Source organism: Heteronotia binoei, chromosome 2 (genome assembly GCF_032191835.1).
Source record: "Heteronotia binoei isolate CCM8104 ecotype False Entrance Well chromosome 2, APGP_CSIRO_Hbin_v1, whole genome shotgun sequence".
In the NCBI taxonomy this organism is placed as follows: domain Eukaryota; kingdom Metazoa; phylum Chordata; class Lepidosauria; order Squamata; family Gekkonidae; genus Heteronotia; species Heteronotia binoei.
Genome location: NC_083224.1, coordinates 193,113,883 through 193,139,698, shown reverse-complemented (window position 1 = coordinate 193,139,698; position 25,816 = coordinate 193,113,883). Strand labels below are relative to the sequence as shown.

The 25,816-nt window shown below is 51.3% G+C and overlaps 1 protein-coding gene across 1 annotated transcript in view; it reads left to right on the top strand.

Moving 5' to 3' along the window:
- The first annotated feature begins 2,377 nt into the window (after positions 1 to 2,377).
- The window catches only part of FSD1 (fibronectin type III and SPRY domain containing 1), a 37,993-nt gene continuing 14,554 nt past the window's right edge, over positions 2,378 to 25,816 (top strand). Inside the window, exons 1-10 of the mRNA XM_060233120.1 lie at positions 2,378 to 2,392; positions 5,437 to 5,535; positions 6,498 to 6,629; positions 8,042 to 8,143; positions 10,748 to 10,770; positions 12,856 to 12,977; positions 18,459 to 18,668; positions 21,720 to 21,818; positions 23,275 to 23,434; positions 25,677 to 25,756. Of these exons, the coding sequence (XP_060089103.1) occupies positions 2,378 to 2,392; positions 5,437 to 5,535; positions 6,498 to 6,629; positions 8,042 to 8,143; positions 10,748 to 10,770; positions 12,856 to 12,977; positions 18,459 to 18,668; positions 21,720 to 21,818; positions 23,275 to 23,434; positions 25,677 to 25,756 (1,042 nt within the window). The remainder of the gene's footprint in view (positions 2,393 to 5,436; positions 5,536 to 6,497; positions 6,630 to 8,041; positions 8,144 to 10,747; positions 10,771 to 12,855; positions 12,978 to 18,458; positions 18,669 to 21,719; positions 21,819 to 23,274; positions 23,435 to 25,676; positions 25,757 to 25,816) is intronic.

The window sequence follows — 25,816 nt, the reverse complement described above, 5'->3', positions numbered from 1 at the left end:
ATCCCGCAGGGCTCTTATTATATTCTTGTTTTGTAATCTCCTCCTGTTCTTTCTATTCTATTCTGTTGTCTCCTGGGATTGCAGTTGTCAAAGAGCCAAATCTGATTTCTCATTCCCCCCCACCACACACACAGTTGGGGTGTTTTGCCCTAGGTCTTTATCTGTTTGTAATCAGAAGTCTCAAAGAATCAGAGCCAGTTTGGTGTAGTGGTTAAGTGTGCGGACTCTTATCTGGGAGAACCGGGTTTGATTCCCCACTCCTCCACTTGCACCTTCTGGAATGGCCTTGGGTCAGCCATAGCTCTGGCAGAAAGGGCAGCTGCTGTGAGAGCCCTCTCCAGCCCCACCCACCTCACAGGGTGTCTGTTGTGGGGGAGGAAGGGAAAGGAGACTGTGAGCCGCTCTGAGACTCTTCGGAGTGGAGGGCGGGATATAAATCCAATATCTTCATCTACCTCACAGAGTGTCTGTTGTGGGGGAGGAAGGGAAAGGAGATTGTGAGCAGCTCTGAGACTCTTCGGAGTGGAGGGCGGGATATAAATCCAATATCTTCATCTACCTCACAGAGTGTCTGTTGTGGGGGAGGAAGGGAAAGGAGATTGTGAGCCGCTCTGAGACTCTTCGGAGTGGAGGGCGGGATATAAATCCAATATCATCATCATCATCATCATCATCATCATCATCATCATCATCTTCTTCTTCTTCTTCTTCTTCTTCTTCTTCTTTGCTCCAACCTTCTCTATGGTCTCATGCTCCCATGAACTTCTGGCTGATGCAGGGTTACCAATCCCCAGGTGGGGGCAGGGGATCTCCTGGTTTGGAGGCCCTCCCCCTGCTTCAGCATCATCAGAAAGTGGGGGGAGGGAGAGGGAAATGTCTGCTGGGCACCCCATTATTCCCTAGGGAGACCGATTCCCATAGGGTATAATGGATAATTGATCCACAGATATCTGAAGCTCCAGGGGGGGGCTGTTTTTTTGAGGTAGAAGGACCAAATTTGCCGCATAGCATCCAGTGCCTTCCCCCAAAATGTCCTCCAAATTTCAAAAGGATTGGACCACGGGATCCAATTCTATGAGCCCCCAAAGAAGGTGCCCCAATAGTTCCAATGGAGGGAAGGCATTTAAGGATGAGCAGTCTCTTTCAATGGGATGGCCAGAACTCCCTTTGGAGTTCAATCATGCATGTCGCAACTCGCAACCTTGCTTCTGGCTCCACCCCCAAAGTCTCCTGGCTCCTCCCCCCAAAATCCCCAGATATTTCTTGAATTGGACTTGGCAACCCTAGAAAACTCTCATTCCTAGAAGTGTAGAAATGGCCTACTTCGCCGAATAAAAATTCAGATGCACCTTACAGACAAATATTTTATTTCCCATCGAAAATTTTTTCATTAGTTTTCCAGAAAAAGGGGGGGGGAAGGGTAGGGGAAAATAGAAAGTTCAAAATATCAATATTATAATAATTAATTCTGCATGAAAAATGCTTTCTTAAAACACAATATTATCACATGCTATTGTCTCTTTAAACTATCTCGACCTCATCTACACATATTTTAACGATTGCAAGTCTTCAATTGAGATATCTAATTTGACTTCAATTACCAATATAACTGTTATTGCGATACGCATTACAGGCGATAGAAGACAGAAGTTCACACCAGAGAATCTTAAGAGTCTTGGAGATCTAACCAGGCGTATAACTTCACCCAATATTTTCTTGCTTCTTCTTTAGATTTTCCAGCCAACAACTGGGATAAATAGTCCATCTCAGTATCTTTCCCATCAAGTCTGATCTGGTGGGAATTTCCTGGAGTTTCCATCTCTGTGCCAGAAGAATATTTTATATATATATACACACACACACATATATATTGGCCACTGTGTGACACAGAGTGTTGGACTGGATGGGCCATTGGCCTGATCCAACATGGCTTCTCTTATGTTCTTATGCGTTCGGCTACTTGGGCAGAAAACACTCTGCCCACGCTCAGAGGCACTCCTTCTTGCCCCAGCGCTCTCCATTTTCATGGCCTGAAACTTGCAAGCCCGGACAAGAGCTGCGAAGGAACCCCGTCCTTTGTTCCCAGCTCGTTCCTTTTGTTATCCTGGATTCCTACACCGTGGGGGGGAGGGGGCTTTCTCTCACTCTCTGGCCGGACTACATTTCCCAGCATGCTGCTGCAGCTGCGCAGAGACGGAGGGCAGCGAGTTCAGAGGATTCTCCCCCCCCCCACGGGCCCGCACCTGCCCATCAGCTTTGTCAATCCCCCCCCCCCCAAGGGCTCTCGCTGCTCCCCCCGTGAAAGTCGTTGCGCCTGGCTGCCTTGGGCATCCCTGCTAGGGAGGGACAGGTACTTGGAAGCATCTCTCTAGAGACGATGGGCGACCAAAAGGTAAGGGATGCTGGTGCTCCTGCATCCAGGGATGCAGGCGGTGAGGATGCTGCTGATGAGGGATGCTGCAGCATCAGCACCAGGAGCTGGACCAGTGAGGGGAAGAGGAAGACTAGGTGGCTGAAAGCACACCTGGGCAGCAGCAGGCCCCAGAAGCCAGCCTCCGCCCTTGGCCACCCTCTCTCCCTTTGCTCAGGGGGATGCACCTTAGTTAGGGGTGGTGGGATGAACAGGAGGGGGGGGTGGCCATACCAGTTTGTGTGGGGTGTGGCGTCGGGAAGGATGCGGGCTCTTCGCAAAAGGAACAATTCAGAAAAGTCATTTGCTTTGATGCTGGAGGGATTCAGGAGTCTTAGTTAGAGTGTTGTGGAGAGTGGTTGAAAAAAGCTCTTCTGTTCTGCCGTCAGATTCCAGCATGGGATGCGTCTCTGTGGAAACAAAGAAAATGCCCCACCTGGAGAAAACTAGAACAAAGTCTGGGTTCAGGGGCACCTTGAAGGCCAACCCGGTTTCATCCTGGGTATAAGAGGATGTGCACGTGAAAAGCTTGTATACCGGAATGAAACTGGGTTGGTTATCAGGTGCCTGGCTGGACTCCAACTTTTCTCTGCTGCTTTAGACCAATACTATAAACAACCATAGTGACCATATTACTTTGTAATAATGGTGCATGTCCAAATGAGCAAAACTGACGAAAGAATTACAAAATCCGTGAACCGTCTTCCACAAAGGAGTCCCAATGTGCAGGTTGTCGACTTTAGAAGGTCCTGATTCGATTAAAACTCTTCCAGCTCAGGGTGCTCCGTAAATTCTTAAAGAAGACGTCGCTGTTCAAAAAACGCTTGCAGAAACGCTTCCACTGTGTTCCCCACGGCTTAATATTTTCAATAATTATATGGGAATACAAATTCTCCAAAAACTTTAAACCGGCATCACGCTTACAAACGGCTCAAGGCCAATATATTTAGACCAATATGGCTGCCCGCCTGAATGGAGAAAACTAGTTGGGGAAACTAGTGTAGGAAAAAAAGTTTGAGCGTCATATCCCAGGGATGCTATTTTTCGACATACCTCAATTTCTTTTTTGGGAAGCTAATTTTCTTCAGGCAGAGGAATTCCTCCCCCCCCACCTCCCCGTAGAGGAGCGTTTCCCTACAGCAGAGGTGGCCAACGGTAGCTCTCCAGATGTTTTTTGCCTACAACTCCCCTCAGCCGCAGCCAGCATGGCTGATAGCTGGGGCTGATAGGAGTTGTAGGCAACATAAGAACATAAGAGAAGCCATGTTAGATCAGGCCAATGGCCCATCCAGTCCAACATTCTGTGTCACACAGCGGCCAAATACACACACACACACACACACACACACGCACACACTGTGGCTAATAGCCACTGATGGATCTCTGCTCCATATTTTTATCTAACCCCCTCTTGAAGGTGGCTATGCTTGTGGCCGCCACCACCTCCTGTGGCAGTGAATTCCACATGTTAATCACCCTTTGGGTGAAGAAGGACTTCCTTTTATCCGTTTTAACCTGTCTGCTCAGCAATTTCATCGAATGCCCACGAGTTCTTGTATTGTGAGAAAGGGAGAAAAGGACCTCTTTCTCTACTTTCTCCATCCTGTGCATTATCTTGTAAACCTCTATCATGTCACCCCTCAGAAAAAACATCTGGAGAGCTACCGTTGGCCACCCCTGATCTAGAGAAGTCTTCTCATCTGGCATGGGTTGCAGTGGGGGTGGGGGGATATAAATTAAAAATTCTTCTTATTATTATTAAAAATGCAACGCTTGAAGAGCAAGGATGAATCTGTTCTTCGATGCACTTTTCTGGTGCCCGCTCGCTTTGAATTTGGATCCAGATTTCTTTCTGGTCAAGATGGCTCTTGGGGGGGGGGCATGTTGTCATTTGTCATGGTCACCCCCCACACGCACACACGCACACAGCTATTGGGAGAAGAAAATGGGGAGATGTGCGCCTGTGTCAGACCTCCTTGGCAGAAAGGCAGGCCAAAATGCAACCGATGGATGATCCAGTTTTAAAACCCAGATGCTTGTGGAGGGGGCTGGGGGCCGGCAGCAGGGACTTCGGTTCTAGAAGTCTGCTTCCCCAGTTGATTGGAGTCTATCCTCATAGCGAAGGCAATAAGAACAGAAGAGAAACCCTGTTGGATCAGGCCAATGGCCCCTCCAGTCCAACATTCTGTGTCACAGAAGAACATAAGAGAAGCCATGTTGGATCAGGCCAGTGGCCCCTCCAGTCCCACACTCTGTGTCACATAAGAACATAAGAGAAGCCCTGTTGGATCAGGCCAGTGGCCCATCCAGTCCAACACTCTGTGTCACATAAGAACAGAAGAGAAGCCATGTTGGATCAGGCCAATGGCCCCTCCAGTCCAACACTCTGTGTCACACAGTGGCCAAAAAAACCCAGGTGCCATCAGGAGGTCCATCAGTGGGGCCAGGACACTAGAAGCCCTCCCACTGTGCCCCCCTCCAAGCAACAAGAAGACAGAGCTTCCCTGCCCCAGACATAAGAGAAGCCATGTTGGATCAGGCCAATGGCCCATCCAGTCCAACACTTTTTATCACACACTGGCGAAAAAAAACCCTGGTGCCATCAAAAGGTCCAACAGTGGGACCAGGACACAAGCAGTCGTCTCCCCCCGCCCCCAAGCACCAAGAATACAGAGCATCACTGCCCCAGACATAGGAACATAAGAGAAGCCATGTTGGATCAGGCCAATGGCCCATCCAGTCCAACACTCTGTGTCACACAGTGGCCCAAAAACCCAGGTGCCATCAGGAGGTCCACCAGTGGGGCCAGAACACTAGAAGCCCTCCCACTGTTGCCCCCCCCCCCCCGGCAAGCACCAAGAATACAGAACATCACTGCCCCAGACAGAGAGTAATGCTTAGGAAACTCTCGACATTATGCTCGAACCAAACCCCTGATGCTGAAAACCGGCTGTAGAGTCAGTTTGCTGCACCATCTTTGCCAGGTTGAGGGTCGCTATTGATGCTGGGTGCTGCTTTTTTTGGGTCAGGACTCCCTGCGGAAGATCATCACCACGCTGGCCGTGAAGAATGAGGAGATCCAGAATTTCGTTTATGTCCTGAAACAGATGCTCCAGAATGTGGAGGTGAGAGCGCAGATGTGCCAAACTGAAGGTAGCCTGTCCCCCTCCCACACACACATACACCAGATCAGAGAGAAGAAAATATTGGATTATATCCCACCCTGTACTCTGAATCTCAGTCTCAGAGCAGCCTACAATCTCCTTTCCCTTCCTCCCCCACAACTGGCACCCTGTGAGGTGGGTGGGGCTGAGAGAGCTCTCCCAGAAGCTGCCCTTTCAAGGACACTCAGAGCGGCCTACAATCTCCTGTCCCTTCCTCCCCCACAGCAGGCACCCTGTGAGGTGGGTGGGGCTGAGAGAGCTCTCCCAGAAGCTGCCCTTTCAAGGACAGAGTCTCAGAGCGGCCTGCAATCTCCTTCCCCTTCGTCCCCCACAACAGACACCCTGTGAGGTGGGTGGGGCTGAGAGGGTTCTCACAGCAACTGCCTTTTCAAGGACAGAGTCTCAGAGCGGCCTACAATCTCCTTCCCCTTCCTCCCCCACAACAGACACCCTGTGAGGTGGGTGGGGCTGAGAGGGGTCTCACAGCAGCTGCCCTTTCAAGGACAGTCTCAGAGCGGCCTGCAATCTCCTTCCCCTTCCTCCCCCACAACAGACATCCTGTGAGGTGGGTGGGGCTGAGAGGGGTCTCACAGCAACTGCCCTTTCAAGGACAGAGTCTCAGAGCGGCCTACAATCTCCTTTCCCTTTCTCTCCCCACAACAGACACCCTGTGAGGTGGGTGGGGCTGAGAGAGCTCTCACAGCAGCTACACTTTCAAGGACAACCTCTGCCAGAGCTCTGGCTGACCCAAGGCCATTCCAGCAGCTGCAAGTGGAGGAGTGGGGAATCAAACCCGGTTCTCCTCGATAAGGGTCTGTGCCCTGAACCACCACACCGAACTGTGGGTCTTATGCAGGTTCTCCCTCCCCTGCTTCCCCGAGAGGATTCAGAGGTTTCCCCCCTGCCCCATTTCCTCCCCCCAGGCCAATTCGGACCGGGTGCAGCAGGACCTGGAGACGGAGTTCCAGTCGCTGTACCTCCTGCTGGATGAGCTGAAGGAAGGGATGCTGATGAAGATTAAGCAGGACCGAGCCAGCCGGACCTACGAGCTGCAGGTAAGCACCCTCCCAGATCGGACCACGGTTCTGTCTGTTCCCCTGGCCTGTTTCAGCAGTGGACAAGGAGAGGTTTCCTTGGTGCTGTCTTGCCCCAACATCTGGCCTTCAGAGCCAGGCTGCCTCTGAGCATGGAGGTTCATAACAACATGAGGACGATATTGCGACCTGTTTCCTACCGTAGTCAACAAAATGACCCAGAAGGCATGGAGGAGGTTTGCCAGCTCCAGGTTGGGACATTCCACGGCTTCTCTCCGTTTTCGCACAAGTCGACAAGCGCGACAGTCCGGCGGCGCCTTCAAGATTAAGACCGTTCGTGGCCTGGTCGAAGCGGTTCTGTTTGCCCCAGGTTCTTCCAAGCGGTTTCTTATTGCCGCGGGAGGACGGCGTGCCAGCTCGCCGCTCTGGGGCGACTTGTGCAAAAAACGAGGGAAGTGCCGGGATCAAAAGGGCTGTCTGCTCGGAACAAACCCAAGTGCGGAACTGGTCGAGCACGGACTTGCAAAAGGCTTCTTTTGTTGTTCGGTTGCGCAGTTGAGTCTGACTCTTTGCGACCCCCTGGACCAAGTCACGCCAGGTCCTCCTGTCTTCCACCATCCTCCGAAGTCTGCTCAGATTCATGTTCGTTACATCAGTAACGGTGTCCAGCCATCTCCTCTTTTGCCGCCCCCGTCTCCTTTTGCCTTCTGCCTTTCCCAGCATCAGGGTCTTCTCCAGGGAGTGCTCCCTTCATTGGGTGGCCATAGGATTTGAGCTTCAGCATCTGACCTTCCAGGGAACAGTCTGGGTTGATTTCCCTTAGGACTGACTGACTGGATCTTCTTGCAGTCCAAGAGACTCTCAAGAGTCTTCTCCCAGGCTTCTACCAGGCCGCAAATGGTCTTAATCTTGAAGGTGCTTTTGGACTGTTGCGCTTGTCTCTCTTTTTGAAAGGACAGAGGAGGGTCAGAAAGGTATTTCAAGATTTATTTTCTTTTAATTTTTCATTTAGATAATTTAGATATCCCGCCCTTTCCCAGACGGGCTCAGGATGGATTAAAAACCTTTTAAAAAGCAGTAAAACAACTGTTAAAGCCAATAAAAGTGAACAATACAGTTTGGTGGCTCAGCCGGGCACAGCATAATATACGGAAAGTCTCAGACATCAGATAGTATAAAGCCAGTATTTCAGCAGAGGTGGTATCGCAGCGTAGGGCCGGCCGATAGAATAGGATGCCTGTGGCCTCCACCAGATGCCCTACGAAAAGGGAGCAATTCAGGAAGGGCCCGGATCTCTGAGGGATAGCTAGGAGATGTTGAGTGCCAGATTGCAGTGTTCTCTAGACCATGATTCATCCACACCCCCAAGTGAAACCCACGGCCAACTGACCTGTGCCAATCTTCCTCTCTTTCCCTTCTGCCTGGCATCCCAGAACCAGCTCTCTGCTTGCACCAAAGCCTTGGAGAGCTCAGAAGAACTCCTGGAAACGGCCAACCAAACCCTCCAAGGGGCAGAAAACCACGATTTCAGCCAGGTAAGGCATGTCACCTGCTGCGGATGCCTTGCCAGCTGGACTGGGGGGAGCTGTGGGGAGGGGGAGTTCCAGAGGCCACCCCACGGCTTTCCCCATACTCAAGAGCAGGGGTCCTCAAACGACGGCCCGCGGGCCAGATGTGGCCCACTGAGGACATTTATGCGGCCCGCCGGGTTATGGCAAAATCGGACCGGAAGTGACGTTCGACCTAAACTCGCGTTAGCAACGCACACTTCCGGCACTGGGCTGAGGCGGCGGAGACAGAGTGTGAGGTGATACCGAGGTGAGGTGAGTTCCCAGGCCGGGATGTGTGGTGTGGGGAAGGGAGAGAGATGCAGAAGACGGAGAACTGACGGCCCGCGGCCTTGTACAGTAACGGCAGTCCAGCCCTCCAACAGTCTGAGGGACAGTGAACTGGCCCCCTATTTAAAAAGTTTGAGGACCCCTGCTCAAGAGGAATGGAATCAGCCATAGGTCCCCAAACTTGTCAAGGCTTCAGGGGCCTTTGGAATTCTGAGGCACAACCATAAAAATGGCTTCTGCAGAACCAGAGCCAGTCGCCACATTGGGCAGACGGCAGATAGCGACACCGATTTCCCTCGAGCCTTAGCTCACTCTCCACTTCTTAGCGGGGATTTCGCACAAGCCGCCCCCGGGCTGCAACCCGCTCCACCTCTTTCTCGCAGCAAACAAGATCCTCTAAAAACCTGGTTACTGTTTGCTGCCCGAAAAAGGCAAAGCTCGTTGCAGCCCCGGGGCAGACGGTGCGAAATCCGACGGAAGGCACCGCGGAGGAGAGGAGCGCGAGAGCGGCAGAAGGCGAGTGGGGAATCGGTCTAACTGTCCCGTATTTCAGGCAGAAGCGCTGCTGCTTAACAGGATACCTTTAAAAGGAATGTATCGTTGGAACGTATTTTCTTGCAGCAGAACAAAGCAGGAGTCCAGTTGCACCTTTAAAACCAACCAAGTTTTATTCAGAACGTCGGCTTTCGTACGCGTGCATACGTCTTCGGACGAGGGGATGGGGTACACACAGTAACAGAGTGAAGCTGTTGCTAAAGCGTTCTCAAAAGCAGGGGTGGAATTCTAGCAGAAGCTCCTGTGCGTATTAGGCTGCACACGCCAGATGTAGCCAATCCTCCAAGAGCTTACAAGGCTCTTTTTTGTAAGCTCGTGGAGGATTGGCTACATCAGGGGTGTGTGGCCTAATATGCAAAGGAGCTCCTGCTAGAATTCCACCCCTGCTCAAAACTATCTGGACAGCCAATCAGAGGCCCTGCCGAGCCCCGCCCACTTTCTAAGAGCACCCAGCGGATGGCGGGGAAGGTGTTGGTGGGCGCCACATTGGGGACTCCAGCCCAAAAGTTACCAAGCAGAGAGCCAGTTCGGTGTAGTGGTTAAGTGTGCGGTCTATTATCTGGGAGAAATGGGTTTGATTCCCCTCTCCTCCACTTGCACCTGCTAGCATGGCCTTGGGTCAGCCATAGTTCTCATGAAGGTTGTCCTTGAAAGGGCAGCTTCTGGAGGAGCTCTCTCAGCCCCACCCACCTCACAGGGTGTCTGTTGTGGGGGAGGAAGGGAAAGGAGATTGTAGGGCGCTCTGAGACTCTGTCCTTGAAAGGGCAGCTGCTGTGAGAGTCCTCTCAGCCCAGCCCACCTCACAGGGTGCCTGTTGTGGGGGACGAAGGGAAAGGAGATTGTAGGCCACTCTGGGACTCTGTCCTTGAAAGGGCAGCTTCTGGAGGAGCTCTTTCAGCCCCACCCACCTCACAGGGTGTCTATTGTGGGGGAGGAAGGCAAAGGAGATTGTAGGCCGCTCTGAGACTGTCCTTGAAAGGGCAGCTTCTGGGAGAGCTCTCTCAGCCCCACCCACCTCACAGGGTGTCTGTTGTGGGGGAGGAAGGGAAAGGAGATTATAGGTCACTCTGAGACTCTGTACTTGAAAGGGCAGCTTCTGGGAGAGCCCTCTCAGCCCCACCAACTTCACAGGGAAGGGAAGGAAGGGAAAGGAGATTGTAGGCCGCTCTGACCTTGAAAGGGCAGCTTCTGGGAGAGCTCTCTCAGCCCCACCCACTTCACATGGTGTCTGTTGTGGGAGAGGAAGGGAAAGGAGATTGTAGGTCACTCTGAGACTCTGTCCTTGAAAGGGCAGCTGCTGTGAGAGCTCTCTCAGCTGCACCCCCCTCACAGGGTGTCTGTTGTGGAAGAAGGGAAAAGAGATTGTAGACCACTCTGAGACTCTGTCCTTGAAAGTGCAGCTTCTGGGAGAGCCCTCTCAGCCCCACCCACCTCACAGGTTGTCTGTTGTGGGTGGAGAAGATATAGGAGATTGTAAGGCGCTCAGAGAGAAGGGTGGGGTATAAATCTGCAATTCTTCTTCTTCTTCAGGTCCCCAGGTGCCCTGCATGGATTTAAAAGGGGGATCAACGATTAGTTAAGGTGGGAGGGGTGTGGTTTTCGGAGTTCCTTGAAAAACCATCTAACTGTGTTTTGACACCCCTGGGAAGGGACTTGGCTGTGCTCCCCGTCTCAGAGGATCTGGGTTGACCCCAGTCTTGGTTTTCCTTTCTTTTTGTCTTCTGTCTTTCTCGCTCTGCTTCGAAGGCTGCTAAACAGATCAAGGACAGGTACGCGCCACGAGCCACTGCTTCCACTGCCTCTTCTTCTTCCTCCTCCTCTGGGTTTTGGTGCCACAAAAGGCAGGGCTGGTCCGTTGCATGCTGAGACCCTACCGGAGGAGAGAAGAAACGAACCCTCTTCTCCACCTGGGATCCTGAGGTTGTGCTTTGTTGACGCCGGCTTAATCTCTGTCGTGAGAGGTTGGACCTCCCCACCCCGGCCCAGGAGTTCTTCCTGCATAGAGTCACCAGAGACACAGTTTGGTGTAGTGGTGAAGTGTGCGGACTCTTATCCGGGAGAACCGGATTTGATTTCCCCACTCCTCCACTTGCACCTACTGGAATGGCCTTGGGTCAGCCATACCTCTTGCAGAACTGTCCTTGAAAGGGCAGCTTCTAGGAAAGCTCTCAGCCCCACCCTCCTCACAGGGTGTCTGTTGTGGGGGAGGAAGGGAAAGGAGATTGCAGGCCGCTCTGAGATTCTGTCCTTGAAAGGGCAGCTTCTGGGAGAGCTCTCTCAGCCCCACCCACCTCATGTCTGTTGTGGGGGAGGAAGGGAAAGGAGATTGTAGGCCCCTCTGAGACTCTGTCCTTGAAAGGGCAGCTTCTGGGAGAGCCCTCTCAGCCCCACCTGCCTCACAGGGTATCTGTTGTGGGGGAGGAAGGGAAAGAAGATTGTAGGCCCCTCTGAGACTCTGTCCTTGAAAGGGCAGCTTCTGGGAGAGCCCTCTCAGCTCCACCCACCTCACAGGATGTCTGTTGTGAGGGAGGAAGGGAAAGGAGATTGTAGGCCACTCTGAGACTCTGTCCTTGAAAGGGTAGCTTCTGGGAGAACTCTCTCAGCCCCACCCACCTCACAGGGTGTCTGTTGTGGGGGAGGAAGGGAAAGGAGATTGTAGGCCGCTCTGAGACTCTGTCCTTGAAAGGGCAGCTTCTGGGAGAGCTATCTCAGCCCCACCCACCTCATTGGGTGTCTGTTGTGGGGGAGGAAGGGAAAGGAGATTGTAGGCCCCTCTGAGACTCTGTCCTTGTATGGGCAGCTCCTGGGAGAGCTCTCTCAGCCCCACCCACCTCACAGGGTGCTTGTTGTGGGGAAGGAAGGGAAAGGAGATTGTAGGCTGCTCTGAGACTCTGTCCTTGAAAGGGCAACTGCTGTGAGAGCTCTCTCAGCCCCACCCGGCACACAGGGTGTCTGTTGTGGGGGAGGAAGGGAAAAGAGATTGTAGGGCTCTCTGAGACTCTGTCCTTGAAAGGGCAGCTTCTGGGAGAGCCTTCTCAGCCCCACGCACCTCACAGATTGTCTGTTGTGGAGGAGGAAGGGAAAGGAGATTGTAGGCCGCTCTGAGACTCTGTCCTTGAAAGGGCAGCTTCTGGGAGATCTCTCTCAGCCCCACCCACTTCACAGGTTGTCTTTTGTGGGGGACGAAGGGAAAGGAGGTTGTAGGCCACTCTGAGACTCTGTCCTTGAAAGGGCAGCTTCTGGGAGAGCCCTCTCAGCCCCACCGACCTCACAGGGTATCTGTTGTGTGGGGGGGGAGAAGACCTAGGAGATTGTGAGCCGCTCGGAGTCTCTGATTCAGAGAGAAGGGTGGGGTATAAATCTGCAGTCTTCTTCTCCTGCAGTGTAGCCCTTGGCAAGTCAGAGGGGAGCCCAGGAGACAGTGGGTTCAGTTCTCCACTCTGCCCTGGAGAATGTCAGCCAGCTAGAGGAACCTTAGGCCAGTTAAGTACTCTCCACCTGGCCTACCTCAGAGGGCTGTCATGAGAAGAAAAAGGGGGAACGGGGGCTGTGTCCGCTGCTCTAGCAACCAGAGGATGGGTGGGATAAATAGATAAATAGAAAGGGCAGGCAGTTGCTGCAGTGTAGGGTGCAAAGGCACTCTGCCCATGTTTGGCAGCCCTTTGCTTTTCCCCGAGTCCTAACCATCCAGGACAACAGTCTTCCATGGCCGCTTGGCCAGTCTGCATGTTGCATGGCCTGTCTTTAGGAGCCCAGCCCTTCTGTAGCCCTCCTGGGAGTCCAGAGCAGACTGAAGGGTTTAACGATGGATCCCTCTTTCGTTCCTCTCCTCCCGTCTCGTGGGACCCTCGCAGTGTCACGATGGCCCCCGCCTTCCGGCTGTCCCTCAAGGCCAAGGTCAGTGACAACATGAGTCATCTGATGGTGGACTTTGCACAAGAGCGTCGCATCCTGCAGTCTCTCAAGTTCCTGCCAGGTACTCAGGAAGGGTTGCGCCGGCTGGGCGGGTGGAGGAGGGCGATCCGCTGGGGCCTGCCTCTCTTTCTTTTTGGAGAGCCGGTTTGGTGTAGTGGTTAAGTGTGTGCACTAGGGTTGCCAAGTCCAATTCAAGAAATATCTGGGGACTTTGGGGGTGGAGCCAGGAGCAAAGGTGTGACAAGCATCATTGAACTCCAAAGGGCGTTCTGGCCATCACACCTTTTAAATAACTTCCCTCCATTGGAAATAGGGTTGCCAAGTCCAATTCAAGAAATATCTGGGGACTTTGGGGGTGGAGCCAGGAGCAAAGGTGTGACAAGCATCATTGAACTCCAAAGGGAGTTGTGGCCATCACACCTTTTAAATAACTTCCCTCCATTGGAAATAGGGTTGCCAAGTCCAATTCAAGAAATATCTGGGGACTTTGGGGGTGGAGCCAGGAGACACTGGGGTGGAGCCAGGACCAAGGGTGTGACAAGCATAATTGAACTCCAAAGGGAGTTCTGGCCATCACATTTAAAGGGACGGCACACCTTTTCAATGCCTTCCTTCATTAGGAAATAATGAAGGATAGGGGCACCTTCTTTTGGGACTCATAGAATTGGATCCCCTGGTCCAATCATTTTGAAACTTGGGGGGTACTTTGGAGAGAGGCACTAGATGCTGTACTGAAAATTTGGTGCCTCTACCTCAAAAACAGCGCCCCCCCAGAGCCCCAGATACCCATGGATCAATTCCCCATTATTTTCTATGGGAATAAATCTCCATAGGGAATAATCAGAGTTCCCAGCAGACACTTCCCTCCCTTCCCCCCGCTTTCTGATGACCCTGAAGCGGGCCTCCAAACCGGGGGATCCCCTGCCCCCACCTGGAGATTGGCAACCCTAGTGCGGACTCTTATCTGGGAGAAGTGGGTTTGAGTCCCCACTCCTCCACTTGCACCTGCTAGCATGACCTTGGGTCAGCCATAGCTCTGGCAGAGGTTGTCCTTGAAAGGGCAGCTGCTGTGAGAGCCCTCTCCAGCCCCACCCACATCACAGGGTGTCTGTTGTGGGGGAAGAAGGGAAAGGAGGTTGTAGGCTGCTCTGAGACCCTGTCCTTGAAAGGGCAGCTTCTGGGAAAGCCCTCTCAGCTCCACCCACCTCACAGGGTGTCTGTTGTGGGGGAGGAAGTGAAAGGAGATTGTAGGCTGCTCTGAGACTCTGTCCTTGAAAGGGCAGCTTCTGGGAGAGCTCTCTCAGCCCCACCTGCCTCACAGGGTGTCTGTTGTGTTGGAGGAAGGGAAAGGAGATTGTAGGCCACTCTGAGACTCTTTGGAGTGGATATAAATCCAATATCTTAATCTTCTTTTTAGGGCCTGGGCTGTTTCTCGGTATTTAGAAGGATGACATTGTGGGGGTGGGGGTGCCCCCGGCTTCCTTGCATGCTTGCACATGACTCGCCCCCCATCCTGCCTTGGAGTGGGGTCTTCAGAAGTCTCGATCCCGGCGGAAGCTGGTACAGGTAGCCAGCTCCAGGTTGACTCAGCCTTCCATCCTTCCGAGGTCGGTCAAATGAGTCCCCAGCTTGCTGGGGGGAAAGTGTAGGTGACTGGGGAAGGCAATGGCAAACCACCCCGTAAAAAGTCTGCCGTGAAAACGTTGTGAAAGCAACGTCACCCCAGAGTCAGAAACGACTGGTGCTTGTGAAGAGGGACCCCTGAATAATTAATGAATACCTCAATAATAATAATAATGGAAAATATGGTTGTGCCTTCAAAAGAGAATGTCTGATGCAACATTTAGAGTGACTGTTAATAGGCCCCTCGGAGGAGCTCCTGCTAAACTGTTAAAACCAGACAGGCTAAGGGTGTGAATCCAAGATAACAGGGACCCCGCAGAAAAGGAGCTTCTTGCTGATAACACAGAGGGACAGAGCAGGGGAAAACTACAAATAATTACTGGAAGGAAAGCAGGAGGTGGAGCATTTGAATTAGATAAGAGGGGGCTTGTCTGCTTGTTTGGGGGATGAATGAAAATGGTCAGAAGGCTGACGATTCTAACTTAGTCATTTTGAGCTTATGCTGACAAGTTCTCGTTTGATGTCAAAGTAAAATACCTCGCTTCCAACCAAGCAATGTGTGGGGCTTCGTTATTTACCTGCTACACTTGCACAGGGGAGTACCTTTTACCTTTTTAAGCAGAGATATAAACGTTATAAAGAACACAGAAAAACCCAAATATATATTTTTTAAAAACTTAAAACATGCTTAAAACGTTAGCACTCACTGGTTTTAAAGATGCTTTCTTTATATTTCTCCCATGGAATCCAGGGAACTGGGCAAAGGAAGCTCTGGCTCTTTCCTTCCTTCCCCAGGAAACTGGGGGGGGGAGCCTCAGCCAATAGAAGGAAGAGAGGCTTGACTCAGCAGCTGTGCTGTGCAACTGAGAGAGCCTGGCAAAGCAAGCTATTCCTCCCCCCTTCCTCCCCAAGGGAGGAGCCTCAGCCAATGGAGAAAACAGAGGCTTTGCTCTGTAGCGCCTGTGCAATTGAGCAAGCCTTGCAAAGCAAGCTGTGATGCAGAAGGAAGTAAAAGAGAGGGAGAAGGAAGCGGATAACAGCCCATTGCTTGGGGGCCTGATAGGAGCCCTCCAGGGGCCTGATTCGGCCCCCGAACGACATGTTTGACACCCCTGCGCCCAAGCAAGCACCCAAGCAAGCCTCTTTTTTGCCATGATGGTTGCAATAGGCTTTGTTTTGAGATGTGAAGGTTCTTCCTTGCCTCACTCATTCAGACATGCAGGTTCTAACTTGATAATAACAAGCGCAAGCGATGTCTCTGTGCGTGTGAACTCTTTTCTGTATGCATGTGTGGACCTGCCAAATCCCATCACGGTGCAGATTATCACCCCTCTCCGTGCAAGCAGAATCATCAAAATTGAACAATTTAACAAATATAGGTGTTTACTAAGAAATCCAAACAGCACTAAATGCGAGCCAGTTTGGTGTAGTGGTTAAGTGTGCGAACTCTTATCTGGGAGAACCGGGTTTGATTCCCCACTCCTCCACTTGCACCTGCTGGAATGGCCTTGGGTTAGCCATAGCTATCGCAAGAGTTGTCCTTGAAAGGGCAGCTGCTGTGAGAGCCCTCTCAGCCCCACCCGCCTCACAGGGTGTCTGTTGTGGGGGGAGAAGACATAGGAGATTGTAAGCCGCTCTGAGTCTCTCATTCAGGGAGAAGGGCGGGGTATAAATCTGCAATTCTTCTTCTTCTTCTTCTTTTTCTAAATTCCGGTATAATATACAAGAAATCATACAGGAAAAGATCCATCCACAACACGCGCCGCTCCTAGTGTACTTTCTATGACTGACGTCCAAATATAATAAAGTTTATTTATGGAAAGTCCGACAACTGGAGAACCAGTCCAATAACAGACTTCTCAATTAATAAAGAAAGGGAAGTTCTTCCAGGGACCGTCTTCTCAATTAATGAATGCAGCAGGTAAGTAGTGCCAAAATTCAATTGTTACTCGTCATTATGTATCATTTCTCCTGCCTTACTGTGTTGTATTTATAATTCATTATGGAACGTTGCTAAAAAACCCCTTCATGTCAGTGAAGAGTAACAATTGAGTTTCGGCACGACTCACCTACTGCATTTATTAATTGAGAAGACGGTCCCTGGAACAAGGGCTATTTGGCCCGAAACGGTTATTGGACTGGTTCTCCAATCGTCGGACTTTTCATAAATAAACTTTATTATATTTGGACGTCAGTCACGGAAAGTACTGCCCCGTGGAGCAGAGTGGGAAAGCAGCAGTACTGCAGTACTGTGATCTGAACTCTGTGCTCACGACCTGAGTTCGATTCCAGCAGAAGCTGCATTCAGGTAGCCGGCTTGAGGTTGACTCAGCCTTCCATCCTTCCGAGGTCGGTCAAAGGAGTCCCCAGCTTGCTGGGGGGAAAGCGTAGAGGACTGGGGAAGGCAATGGCAAACCACCCCGTAAAAAGTCTGCTGTGAAAACGTTGTGAAAGCAACGTCACCCCAGAGTCGGAAACGACTGGTGCTTGCACGGGGGACCTTTCCTTTTCCTTTCCATTAATCATAGTGGCACAGAGTGGTAAAGCAGCAGTACTGCAGTACTGTGATTTGAACTCTCTGCTCACGACCTGAGTTTGATCCCAGCGGAAGCTGGATTCAGGTAGCCGGCTCGAGGTTGACTCAGCCTTCCATCCTTCCGAGGTCGGTCAAAGGAGTCCCGGGGGGAAGTGTAAAAGACTGGGGAAGGCAATGGCAAACCACCCCGTAAAAAGTCTGCTGTGAAAATGTTGTGAAAGCAACGTCACCCCAGAGTCGGAAACGACTGGTGTTTGCACAGGGGACCTTTCCTTTTCCTTTATCTCATAAGAACATAAGAGAAGCCATGTTGGATCAGACCAATGGCCCATCCAGTCCAATACTCTGTGTCACATAAAAACATAAGAGAAGCCATGTTAGATCAGGCCAATGGCCCATCCAGTCCAATACTCTGTGTCACACAGTGGCCAAAAAACCCAAGTGCCATCAGGAGGTCCACCAGTGGGGGCTAGAAGCTCTCCCACTGTGCCCTCCAAGCACCAAGAATACAGAGCATCACTGCCACTATGCTGTGGCTAATAGCCACTGATGGACCTCTGGTCCAGATGTTTATCCAATCCCTCTTGAAGCTGGCTATGTTTATAGCCACCACCACCTCCTGTGGCAGTGAATTCCACATGTTAATCACCCATTGGGTTAAGAAGGACTACCTTTTATCCATTCTAACCCAAATGCTCAGCAATTTCATTGAGTGCGCATGAGTTCTCGTATTGTGAGAAAGGGAGAAAAGTAAGCCTCCTCCAGTATTATTGGAGCCTTCCCACCCTCGAAAGAGCCCCGTGGAGCAGAGTGGTAAAGCAGTGATACTGCGGTCCTAAGCTCTGCTCTTGACCTGACTTCAAACCCGGTGGAAGCTGGGTTTTCAGGTAGCCGGCTCCAGGTTGACTCAGCCTTCCATCCTTCCGAGGTCGGTAAAATGAGTCCCCAGCTTGTTGGGGGGAAAGTGTAAAGACTGGGGAAGGCAATGGCAAAGCCACCTCGTAAAAAGTCTGCCGTGAAAACGTTGTGAAAGCAATGTCACCCCAGAGTCGGAAACGACTGGTGCTTGCACAGGGTACCTTTCCTTTCCTTTCCTCACGGAAAGTACAGTAGGAGTGGCGCGCGATGTGGATGGATCTTTTCCTGTACGATTTCTTGTATATTCCATTGGAATTTAGTACTGTTTGGATTTGTTAGTAAGCACCTATATTTGTTAAATTGTTAAATTGTGATGATTGTGCTTGCATGGAGAGGGGTTTAGTGATAATCTGCACAGTAGTTCCTCCGTGGTCCCGGCCGCTAGCGACGTAATCCCGTCATGGCGGCATGAATGGGCCTCATGCGCCCCGCTCTTCATCTTGAGCTCTCTTTTTCCCAACCCAGTGCCCAGCGCGCCGGAGATAGACACGGCCGAATCCTTGGTGGCTGACAACTGTGTGACGCTCGTGTGGCGGATGCTGGAGGAGGACAGCAAGATCGATCATTACGTGCTCGAGTATCGCAAAACCAACTTTGAGGGGCCTCCCCGGGTCAAAGAAGATCAGCCTTGGATGGTCATAGAAGGGATTAAGGAAACCGAATATACCCTGTCAGGTGAGGCAGGTGGACAGGGGCACATTCCTACATCCGGGGGTGGAATTCTAGCAGGAGCTCCTTTGCATATTAGGCCACACACCCAAAGGGTGATTAACCTGTGGAATTCACTGCCACAGGAGGTGGTGGCGGCCACAAGCATAGCCTCCTTCAAGAGGGGTTTAGATAAAAATATGGAGCAGAGGTCCATCAGTGGCTATTAGCCACAGTGTGTGTGTATATATAAAAATTTTTGACACTGTGTGACACAGAGTGTTGGACTGGATGGGCCATTGGCCTGATCCAACATGGCTTCTCTTATGTTCTTATGTTCACCCCTGATGTAGCCAATCCTCCAAGAGCTTCCAGGGCTTTTCGTACAGGGCCTACCGTAAGCTCTAGGAGGATTGGCTACAGGGGTGGAATTCTAGCAGGAGCTCCTTTGCATATTAGGCCACATACCCCTGATGTAGCCAATCCTCCGAGAGCTTACAAAAAAGAGCCTTGTAAGCTCTCAGAGGATTGGCTACATCGGGGGGGGGGCTAATATGCAAAGGAGCGCCTGCTAGAATCCCCCCCCCCTGCTTACACCACAGTTTCGAACGGTCACGGCCTTTCTGCAAGGGACCCTGTAAATTGTACTTATGCACCAAGGTTCTTCAGCAAAAGTGCCCAACTGGTGACAAGACAGGCACGGCTGCCAGCGTCTTAAAAAACAGAGCTTTCGCTTTTCAAAATAACAACAGAGGCTTCTAGTCCTCATGGATTTGAAAGTGCACTTGAAAGCCTATGTGCAATGCTGGCAGAAATCTAGGGTCGCCAAGTCCAATTCAAGAAATATCTGGGGACTTTGGGGGTGGAGCCAGGAGCAACGGTGTGACAAGCATAATTGAACTCCAAAAGGAGTTCTGGCCATCACATTGAAAGGGATCCCTTTTAAATGCCTTCTTTTGGAGCTCATAGGGGCGCCTTCTTTTGGAGCTCATAGAATTGGACCCCCTTGTCCAATTTTTTCAAAACTTGGAGGGCATTTTTAGGAGAGGCTCTGGGTGCTATGCTGAAAATTTGGTGCCTCTACCTCAAAAAACAGCCCCCCCAGAGTTTTATACCCACAGATCAATTTTCCATTATACCCTACGGGAATCGATCTCCATAGGGAATCATGGAGTGCCCAGCAGACATTTACCTCCCCCCCCCCTTTTTAATAACCCTGAAGCAGGGGTAGGGCCTCCAAACCGGGAGATCCCCTGCCCCCACCGGGGGATTGAATACAATCCGAGAGAGGTCACTATAATGGATAACACAACAAAGAATGCAAGCTAGTGACCAAGGGACGATGGCTCAGTGGCAGAGCATCTGCTTGGTAAGCAGAAGGTCCCAGGTTCAATCTCCGGCATCTCCAACTAAAAAGGGTCCAGGCAAATAGGTGTGAAAGACCTCAGATTGAGATCCTGGAGAGCCGCTGCCAGTCTGAGTAGGCAATACTGACTTTGATGGACCGAAGGTCTGATTCAGTAGAAGGCAGCTTCATATGTTCATATGTATGTTCAATTTACTAAGAAATATATAGAAACCAGTCCAAATGTCCAAAACATGTACATTCAAGTCCCAAAGTAGTGTGGTGAATAACCAATCGATTAAGTACTTGTTTCTTTCCAGTTTTCATCAGACCTGGGACCAATATTGATTCAATGATATAGATTCTTTACATGATTTTTAAAAAAGGGGGACGCAGAGCATCTCCAGCAGCAATTTCACATCGGCTACGGCTGAGCACTGAAAAACAGCATGGTAGGAAAGCGCTAGGCTTGAACGCCAATCTCTGATAAAAGTCTTTGTTCAGGGAATTACGTCTGTTTTTCTAGATGGAGGAGCAAAAGATGCCACAATTGGCAGTAGACTCGAGACAAGCTCCTGCGTAAATTATTGTGCGCTGGGAGGGGAGGGGGTCACACAATGTATAATTGCTTTATGGAACTCACTGCCACACATAAAGCAAGATTTAACAGATTTATGGAGGAGAAGTCTGGCCAGAAAGGGAACCTCCATGTTCAAAGGCAGTGAGAACATAAGAACATAAGAAAAGCCATGTTGGATCAGGCCAATAGCCCATCCAGTCCAACACTCTGTGTCACACAGTGGCAAAACATTTTTTTTATATATATATATATATACACACACACACACACACACACACACACACTGTGGCTAATAGCCACTGATGAACCTCTGCTCCATATTTTTATCTAAACCCTTCTTGAAGGTGGCTATACTTGTGGCCGCCGCCACCTCCTGTGGCAGTGAATTCCACATGTTAATCACCCTTTGGGTGAAGAAGTACTTCCTTTTATCCATTTTAACCTGTCTGCTCAGCAATTTTATCGAATGCCCACGAGTTCTTGTATTGTGAGAAAGGGAGAAAAGTACTTCTTTCTCTACTTTCTCCATCCCATGCATTATCTTGTAAACCTCTATCATGTCACCCCGCAGTCGACATTTCTCCAAGCTAGAGTCCCAAGCGTTTCAACCTTTCTTCATAGGGAAAGTGTTCCAGCCCTTTAATCATTCTAGTTGCCCTTTTCTGGACTTTCTCCAATGCTATAATATCTTTTTTTAGGTGCGGCGACCAGAACTGCACACAGTATTCCAAATGAGACCGCACCATCGATTTATACAGGAGCATTATGATACTGGCTGATTTGTTTTCAATTCCCTTCCTAATAATTCCCAGCATGGCGTTGGCCCATGTGAGGGGGAGACAAAGACAACTTAACTCAATGCAGCATTTTAAAAACCAAATTAGAACCATAAATACACACTATTTAAAACATTCCAAACATTTAAAACAAGATGGCGGCGCTGGCCTTCAGTCATGGTGTGTGTGTGTGTGTGTGTGTGTGTGTGTGTGTGTGGCCGGCAGATGCAAGAAACCAGCACTGGCCTCAACTTGACCCTCTTAAAGGGGAGATCTATCCTTTCCTGGGGCAGTCTGGGAAGTCTAGCAAGGCCAGAGGGTGATGGGGTGAGTCCTTGGATTCCGCCCTTCCATGTTATCTTCTGCCATCTCTGCAGGTCTGAAATTTGACATGAAGTATATGAATTTCCGGGTCAAGGCCTGCAACAAGGCCGTTGCTGGAGAGTTCTCGGAGCCCGTCACCCTGGAAACAAGAGGTGTGTCCGTGGGGGAAGGGGTGAGATGGACTTCCAGCATGAACACGGAGGGGGGCTGCCACGTGCAAAGTAGTTTATGCAGGTTTTGTTTGGTAGAAAAGGGAAAGGAAAGGTCCCCTGTGCAAGCGCCAGTCGTTTCCGACTCTGGGGTGACGTTGCTTTCACAACCTTTTCACGGCAGACTTTTTACGGGGTGGTTTGCTATTGCCTTCCCCAGTCATCTACACTTCCCCCCCAGCAAGCTGAGTACTCATTTGACCGACCTCGGAAGGATGGAAGGCTGAGCCAACCTGGACCCGGCTACCTGAACCAGCTTCCGCTGGGATCGAACTTAGGTTGTGTGAGCAGAGCTTAGGACTGTAGTACTGCAGCTTTAACACTCTGCGCCACGGGGCCGTTTTCCTTGGTAGAAAAAGCCCAGCAGGAACTCATTTGCTTGTCAGCCCACACCCCCTGACATCATCATTGTTTCACGCAGGGCTTTTTTGGGACGAAGAGCCCAGGAATTATTTGTGTATTAAGCCACACCCCCTGACACCAAGCCAGCCAGAACGGCATTCCTAGGCGTTCCTGCTCAACCCCCCCCCCCCCTGAGATGCCACAAAAACTGGGTGAAATTCACTGCTCAAAGTGGGTGGGGTTAATTCTGACTGGGACAGACCTGCCCTCTTGTGACTACTTCCTAAACTCCCTTGAGTTTGGGAGGAAACCTGGACTTCAGCCCATGTTCAAGCTCTTGGTCTCTGTCAGATGGAATGTTTATAAGGATTGCTTTGCGCTGCAGTAGCTGGGTCAGTGGCGGAGAGGTCTGATTCCAAAATATCAGAGTCAGGACACTTCAGATTCAACAGGAGCTCACAGGAGCACAGCCCCTGGACCTTTTTTTGAGGGCCCCCCCTTTTCCTCCCCACCTACCGTCCATTGAATAGGAGGTGCAGCTGCATAACAATCCCTGGATTAGGAGACGGGGCAGCCAACCAGCCACCGGGGGGGGGGGCGCCTTGCCACGCCCCCTCCAGCCCTCATTAACCTCTGGAGAAGCCACACCACCCTTTCTCCACTTCTGATGTGATTTTGGTCAGTGTGTGGCTTGCTGGCCTTTTTACTGGGGAGAGCAGCCCAGGAGAGCCCCAGGTGAGCGAGGCCTGCTTGGGCTGGCTGGATCTGTTGTCAGCCCAAGCAGGCTTCGCTCGCCCGGGGCTCTCCTTTCTTGCATCGGGTTGTTTTTGGTGGGGGTGCTTATGCTAATGAGTTATGCTAATGAGCTCCACCACCTATTTTTCTACAAAACGATTCCTGGTTACGTCCTTGAGGCCAGGCCGATGGACAACTGGACAGAGGGGCTATTTGTCCTCTAAAACCGGGAGGTGTCAGAATGGTGTGGAGGGGGAAGGGAGGGACAAGCTCTCAGCTCCTCTTCGAGTTGCTCCAACGTCGATCTCTTCTCTGCTGCCAGCGTTCATGTTCCGCCTGGATGGGAGCACCAGCCACCAAAACCTCAAGGTGGAAGACCTCAGTGTGGAATGGGATGCCATGGGTGGGAAGGTGCAGGACATTAAAGCGCGAGAGAAAGACGGGAAGGGCCGCACTGCATCTCCCGTCAACTCCCCAGCCAGGTAGTACCAGTTTGCTCTTGCCTTGGGGCCAATGTTCCCTCTAAGCTGCAGAGTCTTGTGAGCAAAAATTGTGAGCTACCGGCATTAAAGTGGTGAGCGCCTGTATAAATTATTGTGCTCTGGGGAGGGTCATCCTTCCTGAGCTAGGACAAAATTGGGCGAGCTAGAGGCTAAAAATCTGCGAGCTTGCTCACGCTAACTCAGCTTAGAGGGAACGCTGCTTGGGGCTATTTATTATTCTTTGTTATTTACTTACTTATTTCGCTTCTGCCTTGTCTTTCTGCCCAGTGGTGTAGTTTGGGCCAGTTTGGTGTAGGGCTCTCCCTTTCAAGGACAACTCTGAGAGAGCTCTGGCTGACCCAAGGCCATTCCAGCAGGAGCAAGTGGAGGAGTGGGGAATCAAACCCGGTTCTCCCAGATAAGAGAGCTATGGCTGACCCAAGGCGATTCCAGCAGGTGCAAGTGGAGGAGTGGGGAATCAAACCCAGTTCTCCCAGATAAGAGAGCTCTGGCTGACCCAAGGCCATTCCAGCAGGTGCAAGTGGAGGAGTGGGGAATCAAACCCAGTTCTTCCAGATAAGAGAGCTCTGGCTGAGCCAAGGCCATTCCAGCAGGTGCAAGTGGAGGAGTGAGGAATCAAACCCGGTTCTCCCAGATAAGAGAGCTCTGGCTGACCCAAGGCCATTCCAGCAGGTGCAAGTGGAGGAGTGGGGAATCAAAGCTGGTTCTCCCAGATAAGAGAGCTCTGGCTGAGCCAAGGCCATTCCAGCAGCTGCAAGTGGAGGAGTGGGGAATCAAACCCGGTTCTCCCAGATAAGAGAGCTCTGGCTGACCCAAGGCCATTCCAGCAGGTGCAAGTGGAGGAGTGGGGAATCAAACCCGGTTCTCCCAGATAAGAGAGCTCTGGCTGAGCCAAGGCCATTCCAGCAGCTGCAAGTGGAGGAGTGGGGAATCAAACCCGGTTCTCCCAGATAAGAGAGCTCTGGCTGAGCCAAGGCCATTCCAGCAGCTGCAAGTGGAGGAGTGGGGAATCAAACCCGGTTCTCCCAGATAAGAGAGCTCTGGCTGACCCAAGGCCATTCCAGCAGGTGCAAGTGGAGGAGTGGGGAATCAAACCCGGTTCTCCCAGATAAGAGAGCTCTGGCTGAGCCAAGGCCATTCCAGCAGCTGCAAGTGGAGGAGTGGGGAATCAAACCCGGTTCTCCCAGATAAGAGAGCTCTGGCTGACCCAAGGCCATTCCAGCAGCTGCAAGTGGAGGAGTGGGGAATCAAACCCGGTTCTCCCAGATAAGAGAGCTCTGGCTGACCCAAGGCCATTCCAGCAGCTGCAAGTGGAGGAGTGGGGAATCAAACCCGGTTCTCCCAGATAAGAGAGCTCTGGCTGACCCAAGGCCTTTCCAGCAGGTGCAAGTGGAGGAGTGGGGAATCAAACCTGGTTCTCCCAGATAAGAGAGCTCTGGCTGACCCAAGGCCATTCCAGCAGGTGCAAGTGGAGGAGTGGGGAATCAAACCCGGTTCTCCCAGATAAGAGAGCTCTGGCTGACGCAAGGCCATTCCAGCAGGTGCAAGTGGAGGAGTGGGGAATCAAACCCGGTTCTCCCAGATAAGAGAGCTCTGGCTGACCCAAGGCCATTCCAGCAGGTGCAAGTGGAGGAGTGGGGAATCAAACCCGGTTCTTCCAGATAAGAGAGCTCTGGCTGACCCAAGGCCATTCCAGCAGGTGCAAGTGGAGGAGTGGGGAATCAAACGCGGTTCTCCCAGATAAGAGTCCGCACACTTAACCACCATGCCAAACTAATAGAAATAAAGTACATAATTGTATCATCCCCAACCCACTGCACTCTCCCCCCAGTCCCTGGAAAAATTGTCTTCCACAAAACCAGTCCCTGGTCCCAAAAAGGTTGGGGACTGCTGCTGTATAGGACACATGAGCATCAAAAGAAATATAATCTTTTCAGTTTCCAAACGTACTTTTAAGGAGGTTAGTACTCCAGACAGAAATTTAATTCCGGAGGCATTGTAGAGCGGACAGGATAGAATATAATGAGGGAAGTTCTCTATCATAGGTGAACCACAAATGCAAAAACATCGTTCTGTTGGGATGTGGGAATATCGACCAGTTAGACTAGTGGGAAATTGGTAGTTGCAGCCACGGAGCAGATAGTGTGAAACCCGAAGGAAGCCCCGCGGAGAAGAGGAGCGTAAGAGCGGCGTAAGGCTAGTTATCTCTCTCTTCCGGCAGGTGTGTGCAGTCGCCCAAAAGAATGCCGTCAGGCCGCGGAGGGAGGGACCGTTTCACTGCTGAATCCTACACCGTGTTGGGTAAGAAGAACTTTGGCTTCCTAGGAGAACAGACAGTTTTGGTTTCAGAAACATTTGCCT